Below are 20,118 nucleotides of genomic sequence, written 5' to 3'. Positions count from 1 at the left end.
ACTGTTGACGCGTTTTCCCTCGGCAAGACCCCTCTTGCCATCTCGAGGTTGAAACATTCCACCCTGCGGGTTGGATAGCTCTGAGTTTTCCATATGCAACCCGCACACGGGTCATATGTGTATACTAAGTTCTCCCTATGGGTAGGCGCTGTGTTACATATTCCACCTGGGATATGCCACCCAGTGTACCTTGGTATTCCTGCGTTAAGCCTAGCCCTTCGTCCGTGCTAGTCTCACGACAGGGAGCTCAAACTTGCGCAGGGCACTGGAAGACAGCCGCTGTGGCGTGATTGAATTGGGACCCCTATTTCGTCATTCACTGATGTAACTCGTAGTGACTGAACGGAAGGGTTACGTCCCTCTGCCACAACCGCTGGAACGGCCTGGAGTCTAGTCTTGGCTCCTCAGCGGAAAACATAATGAGAGATTGCCAGCGTCCCTCCTTTTATACCCATGCGGTGGGGCGGAGTTGTACTATGCAAATTCCGCAGACCCATGGCATTTTCCTTGCTATTGGCTCGTTTTGTAGAACTCAAAGGTGATAGGCTTCTAAGCGAAACCCACATTTTTTCCATTTACAGATGTAACGTCTCCGTTCCCTCCTCAGAGAACGAGGGTTACATACGTAACCGAGACGTTCTGTACAATAAGCATATGCCGAATATAGTCAAGGTTTGTGTGTATACCTGTGTGTTTGTCTGATGAGCACGGCTCTGTGTAACTGCTTCTGTAGGTTAGCACTAGCAGGGCCGCAGGAGTGAACAAAGGGATGGACAGCAGCCAGTACGAATCCCTTCTGATACAACTCACACACCTGCACTGGAAGCTCTCTGACTGACGACAGACACAGCAATGAGGACACTGACACCTCTGAAGAGAGAGAGAGAGAGAGTCAGACAGGCACACAGAGAGAAATGAGCAGAGAAAGAAAATAAATAAATAAACATGTTATCTATCGTTCAACTATCATTGAAATGAACTTACCACCATGACAACTTACTTCTAATAATAAAAAATACCCAGAAAATATATAAATATTTTGAAAAAACCTTACTGATGCGCACACACACACACGCACGCACACGTACGTACGTACACACACACTCACACACAATAATAAAACAAATGATATCAATCAGTAAGATTTCAGAAAGATTTTTTTGAGAAATTAATAGTAAAGATAGTAAAGACTTTGACATTGTTACAAATTTTTAAAATTTTAAATAAATTGTGTTTCTATGCTTTCTATTCATCAAAGAATCCTGAACAAAAAAAAAAAAAACTGTATCAGCATGTTAGAATGATTTCTGAAGGATCATGTGACACTGAATATTGGAGTAATGACTGCTAAAAATTCAGCATTGCCATCACAGGAATAAATACAATTTTAAACATATATCAAAGCTGAAAACAGTTATTTTAAATTCTAATAATATTTCACAATAATACTGTTTTTACTTTATTTTGATCAAATAAATGTACCATAAAAAACCTTACCAAATACAAACTGTTGAACTCTTTAGGAATGTCTAATGGATGAAAAAATAAATCACTAGATATTTACCAGAGTAATAAATGTGACAACTAGCCCTAGTCCTTCACATATGTCAATGTACCAAAACTGAACTGACATTCTCATAACACTATATCTGCATGAACTAATATATTCACCCCCACCACATACCCATGTGGAAACAGGGAGGAGGAATGACGAAAGACAAATATTAGAAGATAGGTGCAAACCATTTCATTCACAGTCATCTCTGGCAAAAAAAAAAAAAAAAAAAAAAAAAAAAAAAAACCTTAAGAAGCTCATTTTCTGACACACTAACTGAAATGCTGTAGAAATAGTTTGAAAGTATTCTGGTGAAATGGTTTTACAAGCAAATTGTTTCTGTGATCAGTAATTAAAGTTAATTTCCAGCGCTCATTATTCAGGGCCGCAGTGAGCTGCAATCATCTTTCAGAGGTGTGACGAGCTTGTTTAAACAAAACTGTGACGGTCTGAACACGCTCTCACTCTGAGGGGGGTTTATTAGTGTTTCCAAAGAGGAAATAACAGCACGGTTCACAGCAAATGAGTGCATATGTGTGATTTCTGTGACGCAGTGTGAATTTCACTGTTAGGATGCAGGTCATGTTAAGGAAATTATGTTATTTATGTCTGGTCGAAAATTTCAATTCAACCATGTCAGTAGCTCAGCCCAGTTCTTGGAAGGTTCTCTCAAAGTTATGAACAAATGTAACTCCAGTAATGTTAATAGAAGGTTCATTCAAAGTTATCTGGTCTTTAATGATGTTCTCAAATCATCTTCTCAAATGATTTGTACATCATTCATGAAACTTTTTTTGTCCAAAATGTTTAGTTGAACATTTGTCTAACATTTTTTAAATGTTACTACATTTTAAAATGTTCAGATAACATTCAAATGTAACATTCCCATAATGTTTGCAAAATGATACAATGGAATGTTCCTTTAATGTTCACATAACCAAGAAAAAACATTTTTAAAACTGGTCGTTTTGAACATTCAGGGAACATTCAGAAATAATGTTTTCATAAATTAATGTGAATATTAGCAAAACGTTCTTAGAACACTGTTAGCTGGGAGGTTTGGAATAGATTTGCTTATAATTTAAATTTGTAAACCTTGTACATGTTAAAAAAAATGAAGATTTTGAAATGAAGAGACAAAGAAGTCTCTTGTGCTCAACAGGGCTGCATTTATTTGATAATATTTTTATTGAAACGGTGATACATTCTTTTCAGGAGATTTTGATGAATAGAAAGTTTAAAAGAACAGCATTTGATTGAAATAGAAATATTTTGTAACATTATAAATGTGCTTTACTGTCACTTTTCATCATCATTGCTAAATTAAAGTAGTAACCCCCCCCAACCCCCCCCCCCCCAAACTTTTTTTCTGAACCAAAACAAAATTTGTCACTCTCTCAAATATGACGAGAGAAGGATCACATTTAAAAACAAAATTAACACCAAACAGTTACATTTACAGCATAACTTCAGTATCCAGTTCAATTATCAGTATAAACTTCACCAAATAACAAAATCTGTTTGCAATCATCAGGTAGTGCTGAAACAGCGGAAGTGTCTTAGACTTTATGATGTCTATTAACTCCACTCCGGTCCAGAGCATGAACTATATTAACTAGCACATCACGCGAAAGGCCTGTGGCAAAGGACACTCTATGCTTCAGCTATGCGTGAGAGAATGAGAAAATGCTTTTCTTTGTGTAGGACCTACACACACACACAGAAGATTTGACTCCTCCTGAAAGGCCAAATATATGATAATCTGTCCCTATATTTACTACGGGGAAATTCCACCTTTATAAAACAGAATTACCCAGTTGGGGGTTAAACACTCCAGTAAACAGTCCTTCTCAGCAACATAGTCCACCTCAAGAATGCAATATTCCTCAGTCTAAATCCATGTACAAGCTCTTAAAATGAGAAGCAGAGACTTCGATTGTAGACTTTGATAGCAGAGACTTCAGATTTGAATGTACTATGTGCGTTTGTAATGAAGTTGTTAGAGTTTGTGTGAGTGTGATTAAGTGTGATTAACTAAAATCCAAACACACTGATCTGCTCTGTTTTATGGCTCAAATTAACAGAACACAAGCAAGCACGTGGGGCATCATAGCTGTTATATTGAATATAACATGTATATAATTTTCAGCTTATTGGCCAGAAATAATATCCGTGCATCCCTGATATTGACCATGAGCATCCAGGACTTTAACTTTTTTTTCATTTATTATTTAAACAAAGTGGTTCATTGTATTGTAAATGCCAAAGTAATTTGATTTCACTGAACCAATCCTCTAGATGATTTTTTGAACTAAACGTGTTAGTTGCAAATCTATTATATAGCCGTCCCTTCTTCGGCTGTGCTGACCTATCAGGACTGCTCTCTAAATATTGATATGTCATAAATATTAAAGTAAGTGTTTATATGATTCATAAATATGAGGAATTCTTGCTGCTTATGACTGTGATGTCGGGTCCTGGAGGGGTCTTATTTTATTTTATAATAATCCGACAGAGAGCAGAATTGAATTATTTATAGAAACCAATTTAAATTAAAAACAGATTTTGGCTATAAATACAGTTCAGTGTCACTAAGACAACTGATTTTCTCTCTTATGCACATACAAACAGATAAATCCTGGATTTTAGTACTGACCCCTCACATCTTCAAGATCAGATAATCCTTAAAACGATGCCTAGCATTTTCTCTCTCTCTCTCTCTCTCTCTTCTTTTTTTCCCTCTCTGTTATTTCATCCCTGTCAATCATTCACATTCATTAAGTCACTTAACATTGCTTTCAATATTGATGCCCCAAAACAAACAAACAAACATATTCTAACATCTCTGCCTCACACTCGTGCTGTCACAGCAGTTTGCAGTGAAACTCTTTTTTTTTGTCTCTGTGTCTCTGTAGGCATCAGTGAATTTTACATATAAATGACCTGCCTGTCTGTCTACCGATAAGCAGCTAAAACAGAAAGCCTGGAGTGAGTGTGTGTGTGTGTGTGTGTCCAGAACCTGAACGATTGTCGCTGTCCCAGTTCTCACACATTCAAATTTTTTAGAAATAAATATTTGATCAAGGTCACAATCTCAGACACAAACCTGCACACACACACATTTGTTTGGGTAATGTTTCATGCGTTAACTTTAAGTAGTAAAACTGCTAGATGAGATAAACTAACAATACCTTTTTTAGTCTTTATTACCTTAAAGATTCCAATAATAGAAAATAGTATTTTTCAATGTACAAAATAATTGGATTAGAAACAAGGCAAACACACTATATTACAGAAATATAAAGTCCTCTGATATCCTGCTGGACGGCGCAATCTCATCAGATTTCAGTCAAAATTAAGTATTCCAATCCCATATATATTTTTTTTTATAAAAGTATTGGTTAAAATTTCACTATGAAGCGTTTGGCCCTCTAGAGGTTAAAAAAATTGCATTTTGGTAATGCTTCGGCTCTGCATGACTGTGCGGATGAATATGACCCTTCACAATAGATAATGCATTACAATGAACTCTGTAAGAGAGCTATAAATCATGGCAATTAATCTGTTCAATAAAACATCTGTTGACTCATAAAAAGCCATCTCTGCATCACTTTTACAACATTTCAAATCTCTCAGTTCTCGCAATCTCCGAAAAGCCAAGCCGATGCTGATTCTTGTTTTATTACGAGCATCTGTTCTGCGTTTTTTTTTGTAAATGTGTGAATCTCCGGAGGTTCGAGATTTAGAGGCTCCATATCACTTTCTCGGTTGTTGTAACAACTAACCTATGCCACTCCTACGCTGCACACCACTATGGTGCACTACATTCACACGGGGAGTCTGCGTTAACGCTTCTTATTTACTTTGAAAGAGTGACGTCATGCGTTGCCGAACTGAATTCTTCACTGTGTTGAATTCACACTGGCGTTGCTCGTGGCAGAAGTTGAAAACTTTTTAACTTTTCAAACGCCAACGCAGGCGTCAGCCAATCAGATCGTCTATGCAAATACCCTAGCGCAGATGTTAGCCAACTGCAGTCATGCAGCACCGAAAAAAAAAAACGGTTGCGTCAGCACCAAGCTTCAGACACGCCTTCCGTCAAGCGTTGACGCCTACGCCCCGTGTGAATGACGTGCTACACCAAGTATAGTATACACAGTATACAATAGCTACAGTAGCTGGAGCAACTTTTCTCTATTTATGGATATGACGAGTCACACATAGGCGAGTGATGTATACATGCAATTTGCATCGAAAACTGTTTGGTCTAAAATACATACACATAAGTATGGGATCAATTTCCTGCCTAAAGTATTGCAGCGACAGATCAAAAAATAATAAGCGTGAATCAAAAATTTAAAAACACATGTAAAAATATATTGCACAAACTGAAAAAAAACAATGCAAAATGATCAGAATAGCAAACAACGTGGTTATGGATCAAAATATAATAAGCGTGAATCAAGAAATAACAATCAGGAATAAAAACTTTAAACGCATTAAAAGTTATTTTGCACAAAACTTAAACTTATGGTCATGCTTTCTTAAAAATTATGTTTTCCTTGGTTTTATTACTCTGTACTTTTCATTTTTTTTTTTTCGTTTATTACTCTGCTCTCTTGCATTTTCTGCTCATATTTTACTCTTTTGTACACTTGTGCTGTTTTTCTCTTTGCTCTTCTTTCTATGTTCTGCGCTTGCTTTCGCAAATGTTGCAGTTCCAGTTTCATGTAAATTAGGGCGGGCTTAAGTGTCACCAATGGTCCACTAGTCTAGATTGACAGCTACTCCTCTAGCCAATCAATCGAAGAGGGGAGTTGACATCACACCAATGCGACTCGTGGCTACTGATGCTTACTTATACAGGGGAAGACGACAGTTTAATTTAACTTTACAAAGACTTTCAAGCAGTAAAGCTACAGTGTTTCATCAAAGAATTGCCGATTTGAACGAGAAGTTTGAACGAATAACTCGCTAGTAAAAACAGTAACTTGCCACCACCTACTGGCCGTTTTACTTTCATATTTAATCAATAACAAGGATGGGCAATGTCGGTCCTGGGTGTAGAGTTTAGCTCCTCCAACCCTAATCAAACACCTGAACCAGCTTTAAGATAATTAATACTACAGACGGGTGAGGTTTTTATCGGAGTTGACGCTAAACTCTGCAGGACAGCGGCACTCCAGAAACAACGTTACCTATCCCTGATGGAGATGTTGCTGTATTCAAATTTGAAGCTATATTTAAAACATTAATCCTAAAGTACTATGCAATTATGTAGCTATGTAAATACAATAAGTATGTAATAAATCACTGTATATTAAATCCAACTGGTTTCTGTATATCTTCTCTGTAACACAATCATTTTCAATAATCTTTTGTCAAATTTGGCGAGGTTAATAAAAAAGGTAGGCAATGCGTAGCGGTGACAGGTCAAAGTCCTAAAGTCTTCAGACAATGGCCGTTTTTAACTTAGTTTTTGCCAAGAATTGTAGCGTTTCATAACTGCAGGATGTTTCACTTACAGCAGCCTTAGCATATTGACATCATGAGCCAAGTAATATTGTTTAACACCAATTACCAGTGTGCACATTAACATTCTCATGTATCTCAAAAAAGATTAATTTAATTATTTATTTCCAGAGTTCAGATAGCTTTACTGCTTGAAAGTCTTTGTAAAGTTAAATTAAACTGTCGTCTTCCCCTGTATAAGTAAGCATCAGTAGCCACGAGTCGCATTGGTGTGACGTCAACTCCCCTCTTCGATCGATTGGCTAGAGGAGTAGCTGTCAATCTAGACTAGTGGACCAATGGTGACACTTAAGCCCGCCCTAATTTACATGAAACTGGAACTCCAACATTTGGGAAAGCAAGCGCAGAACATAGAAAGATGAGCGAAGAGAAAAACAGCACAAGTGTACAAAAGAGTAAAATATGAGCAGAAAATGCAAGAGAGCACAAAGTACGGAGAAATAAAACCAAGGAAAACATAATTTTTAAGAAAGCATGACCATAAGTTTAAGTTTTGTGCAAAATAACCTTTAATGCGTTTAACGTTTTTATTCATGCTTGTTATTTCTTGATTCACGCTTATTATATTTTGATCCGTGACCACGTTGTTTGCTATTATGATCATTTTGCATTATTTTTTTCAGTTTGTGCAATATATTTTGACATGTGTTTTTAAATTTTTGATTCACGCTTATTATTTTTTGATCCGTGGCTGCAATACTTTAGGCGGGAAATTGATCCAATACATAATAAGCTTACCATAGTGAATCAGGGTAAGACAAAAACACATTTTGGAAGAAGGAATGATGATGTATTTGCTCATTATTTAAACTGTGTTCATTTTGAACAAAAAAGTTAGGTACATAGTGTACCTTTAACTGCAAAATATCAGTTTTAATTTCTACTTACACTTTTTTTTTTTTTTTTTTTTACTGTACAAGTATTCATTTACCAGACATTTATTCCTAAATAAAGAATAATGTTAATGATACCAAATACAGTCCAGTCTTACCATGGAAAATAATTTATTTTACTTTTATTGTTACTGAGCTCAGGTATTTTCTACACCCTACATTTACATATAGGAAATTTAGTATTTTTCCTTAGTGCATTACTTTGTTTATTAGCATGTTTTCTTCATGGGGACCTTTGACTGGTGCCCACAATGTACCTGTAGGTAAATTCAGGTTTTAGTATTGTTGAGGGGTCCCTGACCCCCATCCATACACAATTATACATTCGGTCATATCCTTGTAATTATGCTCAGTAATGGCCCATATACTCCTATGCTTTTAAGTCATTAAGATGAGCTGGTCTGTTTTTCTGCTTCAATCTGTGTCTTATATTCTCTCATCCTGTCTCATATCCACTTTCTCTGAATTCAGCGGGATCCATTATTGCCTCTCTCGAAGCACACTAACAAAAGCAGCATTAGTATATTTAGAAACATAAGCCCTCAAAGAAAATACACAGTTTTTTCTCTCTCTCTCTCTCTCTCTCTCTCTCTCTCTCTCTCTCTCTCTCTCTCTCTCTCTCTCTCTCTCTCTCCTTTTTTTCTCTTCCCAGTTTGAAGCTTTACACTTTATCATCTGAAGGTGGGTTTTGTGCATTTGTGTATCAATTTATATATATCTATATCAATATATATGTTGCTCTGAATTTTGAAACACAGCAATCCTTTTTATACTGCATGTCACTCTGTATTTTAATCCTCTGATGCATGAATTATTAAGTAATTTAACCTTTTTTAACTTTATTTTAATATTTTTATTTTAGTTTTAATAATTGTTGTACTTCAACTTATTTCAGCTAGCTGCCAATGCAACTTTTCTTATTTTGGTTTTCTGTTTTCACTTTTCCATCTAATATTTATATTGATGAGTTTTTGTTTTAGTTTTACAGTAGTAACAACAACAAAAACACTGTTCCCAATACCTTTCCCACAAAATGGTGTCATTTGAGTTTCATATAGGTCTACTGCAATCGTAAATAATAAATATTCCAGAAATTCATCATCACTTCCATCAACCACAACCACAAAGGCATACATTTATTCAAAAGCTCCAACAAAGATAATCCAGACACGGAGCAGGAACAAAATCCAAACAAGGAACGGGAACAAGAATCAGACAGGGAGCGAGACAGCAACAGCTTTACAGACAAGCAAAGACAATGACCAACAACAGACTACTGAAACACAGGGGTATATATGCAGGATAACAAGGGGCAACTGAGGAACAGGTGAGGGCAATTAATTACTATGGCTACAAAAGGGTAACTATGGCAACAAACAAGGCAGCCGTGGAAACAAAAGCGAGTTGTGACACTATGACACTATGACGCTATGCACTATACACTATGCACTTATACTCTATGTACTTAGTCACTACGTAATTTTCTGTGTAGTGTATGACTTTTGTAAGGTTATTTTGTCATTCAACATTGGAGTCTGACCCTCCGCTAGTTGCAGTCAAGTGCATGAAGTGTCCAACATTCCACACCTTGTTTTTTCCTTTAATTTAGTGCAGAATCTGGGCATTTAAAGGGGTGGTTGATTATGATTTCACTTTTTTTAACTTTAGTTAGTGTGTAATGTTTCTGTTTGAGCATAAACAACATCTGCAAAGTTACAACGCTCAAAAGTTCAAAGCAAAGGGAGATGTTTTCTTTTACAGAAATCGCTTTTAAAGGACTACGACAAACAGCTGGTAGGGACTACAATGACCTTCTTCACGGGTTAGTGACATCACTAACCCTAAAATTTACATAAACCCCGCCCCCCGGGAACGCGATTTATAGATTATCATGACTAACACACGAGCTGTTGTAGCTCCGACCTCTGTGCCAGGAGCAGCAGCTCATTTGCATTTAAAGGGACACACACGAAAAAGGCACGTTTTTGCTCACCCTCAAAAAGTGACAATTTTAAATTTACTTTATTTTAAACAAAAATATCTGTGGGGTATTTTGAGCTAAAACTTCACATGATGTTGGGACATCAGATACTTATTTTACATCTTGTTAAAAGGGCATTATAGGACCCCTTTAAAGTGCACTTTTTCTTTTTGGATTTTTTCAGTGCGAACACACTATTCATACTTAAAAATGTCATAGAATAGTGATTAAGTAAGCGAATTGGGACGCACCAAGGAACGAAGCAAATTAAGTGAAACACTGGAACAATGGGAACAAAGAATTAAATTCAACATAAGAGTCTTTCAAAAAAAAAAAAGGGAAACAAGGTGTCAGAGAAGTCCACTGAAGGCGAGTTGAATTGAACCCATGTGCAGTTTATTCCAAAATCAAAAGTGAACCCCCTAACATATAACAGGAAAATTCCATTAATTTATGTATGAACAAGAATACCACTTACTAAAAGGACTTTTCAAAAGTTAAATTCTGCATCCCAATTCACCTACTTATACTATGCCCTAAAAGTATGTACTGTTTTTGTGAAGAAAAAGTACATACTTTTGAGTGTGTAGCAGAAGAGTAGGCAAGCTTTGGGACATACTACGTCATAATTACGTCTTTAATGGGCCACTCTGTCGTTTAGTTAGCATCCTGTCACAGTTTAAAGTGCCCTGTCAATCATCTTGTCAGTTAAAATTCTCCACATTCAATTTAATTTAATTTCCTACCGTTTCAGAGAGAAATATAGTAGCACATTGATCTGCCAGTCGTGGATCTTTCATGTGGAGAACTCTCCTCATGTGTTTGCAATTTGCATAATTATGCATTTAAAAGTTAATGACCAAACGTATCATTAGAAAAGTTCACAATGCTGTTGCAGATGAAATATAATGTGGATAACATAGAATAAATACATTTTCGTAAGGTTAGATACTAGGGGTGTAACGATATCCTCATGTCACGATTCAATACATATCACGATACTGAACTCACAATGCGATATTATTGCGATACTCCCAAGACATATGCATAGCTGATATAAAAAATTGGATGACTAGCAATTTCCTACTACTTAATTCTGAAAAAACAGAGATTCTAATTATTGGACAAAAAACTTCCTCACGTAATAACCTTTAATACCAATCTTTAATTTGAAAGTCACGTGTCTAGTATCTGTAAAACCGCATTTTTCCATCTTAAAAATATATATAAATTATGTCATATGCTCTCAATGACAAATGCGGAACAATTAGTTCATGCGTTCATGACCTCAAGGCTAGATTATGGGTGGTTGCCCTTCATGCTTAATAAACAAACTACAGCTGGTCCAAAACGCAGTAGCTTGAGTTCTTACCAGAACCAGGAAGTATGACCATATTAGCCCGGTTCTGTCAACACTGCATTGGCTCCCTATTAAACATCGTACAAATTTTCAAATATTGCTGATTACTTACAAAGCACTAAATGGTTTAGCTCCGCAGTACTTGAGCGAGCTCTTAACACATTATAGTCCTTCACGTCTATTGCAATCTCAAAATTCCGGCCAGTTGATAATACCTAGAATATCAAAATTGAATATCGAATATCAAAATATCAAAAAAATTGCTGGCGGTAGATCCTTTTCCTATTTAGCACCAAAACTTTGGAACAGTATTCCTACCATTGTCCGGGAAGCAGACACACTCTGTCAGTTCAAATCTAGACTAAAAACACATTTCTTTGACCTAGCATACACATAACACATTATAGACTTCTATAATTCAATGTTAGGCTGCATAGATTAGGTCAGCCGGAATCGGGAACACTTCCCATGAATCCTGATGTACTCATTACATCATTAGAAGGATGGCGTCTACGCTAATATTAGTCTCTCTGTTTATCCCGAGATTTACCGCAGTCCGCCGGATCCAGGCCATATCCAGATCTGATGAAGGACCTGCGCCTGGACGCGACGACAATGCAGTCCTGAAGTGTCAACTGGTCTCTCCCCTGTGAAGGCCTCCTTCCCCTCCCTTTACCTCTCTACAGATAAAGCTTTGTCAGGATAATTCCGGTTCGCGATAAAAATTCGGTATTATAAATTTTAAGGCCAGACAAGAAGTTTGTTGAGGGTTGGTTTGTAGGAAAGGACTACATGCCTGCGCACATATATTCAAACGCACATACCTATAGACTGAACTCGTAATACGCATGTGCACGCCATCAGCGTTCTCACAGGTTCACGTTTTTAAAGTTCGTGCAGAGAGAACTTAAGAGTTTTCTGTTAAAACGGTGTCATGTTAGTGGCCCCTAAGTTAATAACTAATGATCGTTGCGACGGAAGTGAATCAATCAAAACTAACTTTAGCTGGACAATAACTTTATTCTAGAGCTGCTATAAAGCCAAAACAATCTCTGTTACTTTAATTTCCTATTATCACTGTAAAGCCGCTTTGGAACAATCTACATTGTTAAAAGCGCTATATAAATGAAGATGACTTGACTTGACGTGACTTGACATATGATAAAAGGTTAACAGAAAATGTACTGTTAATTAAAGTGCTAAATTTGGTATTACATTGGGGTGGAAATGAATAGGCTTGGACTTGGTGCTGGTAACCCAATGAACAGGACAATAGAGACACCAGAATAAAAAATTTCATGATTCTGAAGCTGAAAATACAGAATTATTTTAGACGAATATGCTTGCACTCTATTGACTAGACATATTTAAATATGCTCATTGACTAGATATATTTAAAATAATGTAGGCCACTTTTTACTGGTAACATAAGACATTTAGCATTATCAGGACCCACAAATATTCCCCCATTGCAATATTATACATTTTATTCAACATTATATATAGTAGTTTAACTACTGAAACTAAAATAAAATATAGTCACTATCCAAGATACATTTTTGTATTGCGATATATTGTGGCACCCCTATTAGAAACTGATAATTAATCACTCAAACCCCTTTATCTAAACCTCTCTACTTAACTGTCAGATGTACACATCCGCCATGTTTGTAGTTTTTTTAATCCGTGTTTGTAGTTCTAATTGAATCCTCGTCCAAAGTGCAATGTGTTGTGGGTTATATTAGCCGTAAGAGTGTCCACGGATCTGCACTCCGGATTCTAACCGGAAAAAGTAGACCATCCAGGAATCGTTGGAATACTGATTTCATCACACTACGATTTGGGACACACTAATTCTCATTTCGAATACTATTTAGGACAGAGAGTATGCGAATTGTGGAACACTAACAGTGATAGTGTTTGTATCTGCAAGAAATGAGCATGTGTACCTTCCTTTCCTAACAGGAAGTCCAGGAAGTGGTATGTGTAGGCCACTCCTGAGTGGGTCTCCACTTGTGCTCTTCTGAGGGTGGATAAAATCTTTCCCGGAGCTTCATCTGACCCTCGGGGTTTCGGCAACTTACAGCCCATGTCTGCGCACGTGGAGAAAAACAAAGACAGAGAGAGAAAATGAGATAGATGAATATGGATAATTTGTCTGAAATATTCATGTATTCATAACTACTTTATTGATTTAACTGATTGCCTTGGCAGCAGTCCCTAATTGTCATGCTAATTAAGTCAGATTGACACTGAAATAGGAACTGAGCACGTGCAAAACAGGGGAGAGGGCATATCGGCATGTCTTTAAACATAACCACAAACATTCAGATACACGCACGCGTGCACAAGCAAAGATTCGTCACACGGTAACATAACATGAAGTCTAATTGGAAAGCTAATCAACCTTCAAGCATCAACCTTTAACACAAACACGCGTTCGCTGTATCAAGCACAATGCCCCCTTCAAAACACACACACTGTCTCCTTGGCTACTAGAAGCAGCAATCAGATAACGCTTCATATTTGATCTGTGACTACACAACCAATCAAACAGTGGAATGTGTGGCCGATGAATTAGCGTGTGGCTAATGCTAATAAGTGTCACATCCAGAACGCGCTAACTTGATGTGACAGCAAAGGCATGCCACGTGGGCCCCGGCCTCCAGCGCTAACACACACCATCAGGTACGGGTAGTTAGCTGCCAACATTTCCAGGTCAGCGTTTGATGAGCCAGAACAGGTGAAACCGAGAGGAACCGGACAAGCCCAGTGGCCGTGACAACAAGCATTAACTGCGCAATGATGATGGGATGGGGAGCAATGGATGAATGGTTTTGGGGATCAGGAACAGGGTGATCATTTGAGAGATGTGTATACGAGTAGACCAGGATAGACACTTAAAAACAGTACTGTGCCTTACCATGGTACAACAACAGAATCAGAATACCATGGTATTTTGATACCATAGTACTGTACTGTATGATTATTGTATTCAGTGGTACTGATACAAATACTGTGGTATTTGTAAGAATATGATGGCATTACCATTGTTGTAATGTCCAAAAGACCATGGTATTACTTATTATGGTACTATGTCCAAATACTATGGCAACAGAAATGAGATAAAGAGATTGAGATCCGTAAAATAATGACACAACAATAAGTATAAAAACAAATATACAGTGTGAATGAATGAATATTTTATTCATGTTCTTATGTTCACCAAGGCAACATTTATTTGATCAAAAACAGTAGTATTGTGAAATATTGTCACTATGCTGATCTGCTGCTCAAGAAACATTCCTTATTATTATTAATGTGGAAAACAGTTGTGCTGCTTAATATTATTGTTGAAAACATGAACTTCAAAAGGACAGCATTGTTTGAAATAGAAATCTTTTGTAACATCATAAATGCTACTGTCACGTTTGATAAATTGAATGCATCATTGCAGAATAAAAAGTATTAAATTCTTAAATAAAATAAATAAATAACCAAATACTAAGAAAAATTTAGATTTTTAGTTGTTTGAACATATTTTAATGCTAATATTGGTTTATTTTACAGAATTTTAAGTCATCTCGAGGCCCCCTTAGAAATTTTTTGAGGACCCCTAGCGGGTCCCGGCTATGTTACCAAAATAGTATATGGGAGGTTCCAGAAATCAATGAAAAACATAATAAGGTGGAAAACGTAAGCTGGTATCTCTGCTCTGATGTAGAGTGTTATATTTACAGAGCATCTCTAAGTGGTTCTTTGTAATTTTAGGAGCTCTCTCACTTTGAATTTCCTTTGTTCTTTTAGAATAGATTTTTTGATCGCCTCAGGTGTGATTGTGGCTGGTTATCTGCTCAAGTCAAATACTTCTGTAATCTGTTTAATCTCTGTTTTATCTTTTATTCCACAAAATGGTGGACTACAGACTTCAAGTGAACAACTGAAATGATTTGAAACAATATGCTACTTTCAAAATTAGTCATTCAGAAGAAATGAATGAGTAATTTATATTTAAACAGAGAATATACACAGGAAGGTGCTAACATAATGGTCCGAGTCGTTACCTCAAACATTATAGGTTTAAATTGCAAGTAGGAGTGAATCACAAAGATTTACTGAGACAATTTGCTTTTATTATGAATCCGACAGCTGGAATATAAATGACTAATTCATGGGAGATACACAGACCTTCACACCTGTGCTGAGTGAAGTTAATACTGGCAGTCAAGCATCCGGTTCCACTCATTTCCCTTCACTAGCCTGACAATCACATCATTACTGATGCTAATCGCTCGGCAACAGACCGACAGATCATCAGTTTGCTCACAGTTACTGAGACAACATTTGGAGAGCTAGACTATTAGAGCAGAAAAAGAAACCACAGATTCTTAATCTCAGCTGAATTTGCAATACCATCAAGGGAGCAGCAAACGCAAGCTTTGACATAAACACAAATGCTGCTATGAGCACATAAGCCTCAGTGAGGGGATAGTTGCTCCCTCATCGAGCACAAAAATGACAGCACAGCAATGTGAGCATGATACTTAGCCCTTTCCATTTGGGATATATCGGTACCATTATATGGAAACTTGTTTCTGGCATGGAATAAAAATTAAAACGGCAATTGTGACTTTTGTGACGTTTATATCTCGCAGTTCAAACTTTAAAACTCACAATTGCGAGTTTATATTTTGCAATTCTGACGTTCTTGAATTGTAAGATAAAAAGTTGCAAGTACCTTTTTAATTGCGAGTTCATGTCTCACAAATCTGACTATTTCTTACAATTGTTAGTTTATATCAAAATTCTGACTTTTTCACAATTTGAAGTTTATAACTTAGACTTAAACTTATAACGTAGTCATGAGTTTATTGACCCTTTTTTAACGATTTAAGCACATGGTCTAAAGTGCACTGCGCAAGTGCACTTAGGGCGTGTCCGAATCCACTTTTGCTAGTTTAACGATGGGAAAAAATGGTCAGCGCGCGCGGTGCATGGTCTAAAAGGGTTGTCCCTATTCTCTTAATGAGTAATGGGTGTGTTTTGGGCATAATGTACAATAAACCAATCAGAGTCTCATCTCCCATTCCCTTTAAAAGCCAGTTGCGCTCGCGCCATGGCGGATTCGCCATTTACATTGCGGAATTTTCAAGCGAAAAGACTGAATGCTTCTCTAGCGAGGAAACGGATCAGCTCGTGCGTGAGGTTAAAGTGTGCAAGCAGACCATCTACGGGACAAGCCGGATCCCACCATATCTTTATGTACACAATAATAATCTTTTACATTGTAATCCTTTTATTTGTAATATTTGGCATGTTGGTGTGCTGCTGCGCGTGCGTCCCTGTGAGTGTACACGGGTTGTGTACCCGCCTATAGGCGCATATTACTAATGCGCCCTTTAAATAAAAAAAATACTGATAAAATAATAAATGCCATTGACTTTAGACCAGTTTTTTGTTGGTCAATGGCGCAGTCTATTTCAGTTGCCTCAAAATAGCAACACGCCAACAATGCGTCTGCACACACCTTGTTTTCAGACCAGCACAGCCATGGGCGAACATATGGGCGCAAAAGCATTTGCTATTTAAACAACGTGGCGCAGGACGTGAAAATGATAACTGCGTCGGGCTGAAACTAGCCAAAAACACTTGCGCCTGGGCTTGCGACTTGCGTCGCGCCTGGGGCCCCATTGCACCGGGTGTATGATAGGGCCCTTCATCTCACAATTCAGAGAAAATAAGTCAGTTAAACTCCCAATTGTGAGAAATAAAGTCAATAAAGTCAGTTATAAGATATAAACTCACAATTCTGACTTGTTTCTTGCAATTGTGAGTTTATATCTCAGTATTAGGGTTTTTATATTAGTATTATAATATTAGTTTATTATATTAAATACATTACATTAAATTATATATTAGTCTTAAATACATTAAATGCACATTATGTTCATATACAGGATATGAGGATACAACCAGACTTGGTGATTCTCTTCAGCACAAAGGTGCATACAGTTTCATACTCTACATCACAACCACACAGCACACTTCCCACACTACACATTTCCTGCAGAACACACACGAAGATATTCACACACACAATAATCTCTCACTGTGATAAGCGTGAGGAGGGGAGCGGAAGAAAAAGGAAAAAGAAAGATGAAGAGCTAAATTTAGGCAAGATGATAGGGAAGGATAATAAGTTGAGAGCACACATCGAATTGTGGTGGTGGGGTGGGGTGGGGGGGCCTCTGGTATCCAACGGAGACGGGAGATTGTCAATATGATGCAATAAAGAAAAGCCTGATTTACTCTCTTAATGTCTTGCTCTGACAAAGGATCTTAATACAATCCTTTATATCTGAACAATAGAGTATAATAAAATAGTGTAAAAACTATGTGAAAATAACAGAAATTTGACTATCACATTGATGCGATATGTCAACAGAAAAAAAGTACATAGTACAAAAGTACTATAGTTTGACAAGGAATCTTGTTTTTTGTACATATAGCAAGATAGTAATTCATCAAAATACTATGGTAATAATTAAGTACCATGGTATATGCAGTGGTGTCCAAAAGCCTGAGACCACATTGAAAACTGGGATTCTGAATATAATTTATACCTGTAAATAAACATTTTAGAATTCATCATTTAAAAAAAAAAAGAAATGTTATGACTTGAAATCTGCACTATTTTTAGATCACTATATATATATATTTTTTTTTTTTTTTTTTTCATAAATATAATATATATAATTTTATTTAAAAAAAAACACTAAAAAAGATTGATGGTAGAATATAAATTGTAATGAAAAATATTTTATTACATCAGAGACATTTTCACTAGTGGTCTCAGACTCACTGTAGCAAAGTACCACATATTACCATTTGATACATCACTGTACCATAATGGTACCATAAAACATTTATCATTTAAAACTGTTTAAATCTGTTTCTGTATTCGGTTGTGACATGCAATCATCAGGGAGTAATGTATGTGAGAAAGTTTGTGTGCAAGATGTTTGTAGGGCTTTGTAGGTTGCTATCGCAGAAGCAGGCTGGCATGACTGAATATGAAAGTTGATGATAGCACATTCCCCTCACATTTCACAGGTTCGTAATCATCTCTTACTTCATTCCTCTCGCTTCCAATCTCTCACCCTTGCTATATTTCTCTCTCTCTCTCTCTGAGTTTGACTGCTTAGGCTGTCACTCATATCAGCCTCGGAGCCCCACTGTGAGTGTGTGAGAAATACTAACCGAAGGTCATCTTCTTCTGGCAGTCAGTCATCTCACGTGATACCATCATGTGTGAATGAACAATATGTGCCTGTTATAAGCAGTTTTCTTTTTCACTTATACTTGAGGTTGAATCTGAATTCTCACATATTCTTAGTACATACAATACAAAGATATATTTCAGTATAAAGCACCAATGAATGTGCATTTCATAATTTTGCATTAAGAAATATTAACATTGGTGAAGCACTATTTAATAAATTCCTGCTGTTTGTAGCACCTGCGGCTCTGCATATACTAATATTAGGAAAGATCCAGAAGTTTAATTTAGATCATTTCAGTCCGAGTTTGAGTGGCACATTTTAGTGCAGATTGTATTATGAACTCAATGTAGCTACTCTTTCTAAAAGGCTATTTAAGTATAGGGGCTGAGGAAAACTACTGTACAGGGTGGGCCATTTATATGGATACACCGTAATAACATGGGAATGGTTGGTGATATTAAAGTCCTGTTTGTGGCACATTAGTATATGTGAGGGGGCAAACTCCTCAAGATGGGTGGTGTGTACTAATATATACTAATGTGCCACAAACAGGACTTTAATATCACCAACCATTCCCATGTTATTACGCTGTATCCATATAAATGACCCACCCTGTATATTGCAGCACCATTTTCTTTTCACATGCAAAGACTGCATTTCAATTATAAAGTCTTAAAGACAAAGGAGCGAAAAAGTTCACAACAGTTCAAAAAACATTTTTCCTCCGTGGTCTATTTACAATTAAAATGTTAGTCATAGTCACAGAAAACTGTCCATTTAATTGTAAAGATCATAGGGAAAATTGTCACAATAAACTAAATTCTGACTATTATATGAGCAAAGAATGTGACTAAGTAAGTAGGCCACATTAAAAATGAAAATAAAATGTACAATATTATCCTTTTAAAAACTGCTTTAGGTTTTGTGACAAAACACCAAACACTACATATAATGTTATATAGTAGTTATATATAGAATTATACAAAACCATTCATGCAAATGGAAATGTTTTATATATATATATATATATATATATATATATATATATATATATATATATATATATATATATATAGTTTGAATTGAATGGAAGTGTAAGTCTTTGATATTTTTGCTGTTCTCTTGCAGATGCACACAGTATTCAAAATAGAATTGAGCTCGAACTTTAAAGTGACTCACATACAAGCTCAAATAAAAGCATTGAAGTTTGCATGTAAGTATAGCGAGAGCATGGGAAGAAAGAAGCGAGGGATGAATCAGCAGAGAAGAAACCAGTGACTTACGGGTAGAATCAGAAAGTTAACAGAGTTAGATTAGGGTTCAGTGAGAGAAAGAAACTACACAGTCATTAAAAGAGTGAACATACCTGCTGCTGTTCTTTGATAATGCCTCTCTCGATTTGTGTCTCCTCTGCCGTTTCTTTCTCCCTTAATTAGGCTATCTTTCGCTTCTCTCCCGTTTCTTTTAGCTTTCTGTCGGTTTGTCAACTCTCATGCCGTCGCGCGCGTGAATGG

The 20,118-nt window shown here is 36.6% G+C and overlaps 1 protein-coding gene across 1 annotated transcript in view; it reads right to left on the bottom strand.

Moving 5' to 3' along the window:
* rftn1a (raftlin, lipid raft linker 1a) overlaps positions 1 to 20,118 on the bottom strand; it is a gene marked incomplete at its 3' end in the record, with an annotated part of 30,294 nt that extends 10,176 nt beyond the window's left edge. The window contains exons 1-3 of the mRNA XM_084130201.1: positions 19,971 to 20,118; positions 13,271 to 13,414; positions 687 to 870 (exon numbers count right to left, since the gene is read on the bottom strand). Coding sequence (XP_083986327.1) covers positions 687 to 870; positions 13,271 to 13,412 — 326 coding nt within the window. The 5' untranslated portion in view covers positions 13,413 to 13,414; positions 19,971 to 20,118. The remainder of the gene's footprint in view (positions 1 to 686; positions 871 to 13,270; positions 13,415 to 19,970) is intronic.

This window comes from Abramis brama (genome assembly GCF_963993115.1).
Source record: "Abramis brama genome assembly, chromosome: 12".
NCBI classification, from domain to species: Eukaryota; Metazoa; Chordata; class Actinopteri; order Cypriniformes; family Leuciscidae; genus Abramis; species Abramis brama.
This window is presented reverse-complemented; position numbering and strand designations above follow the sequence as displayed.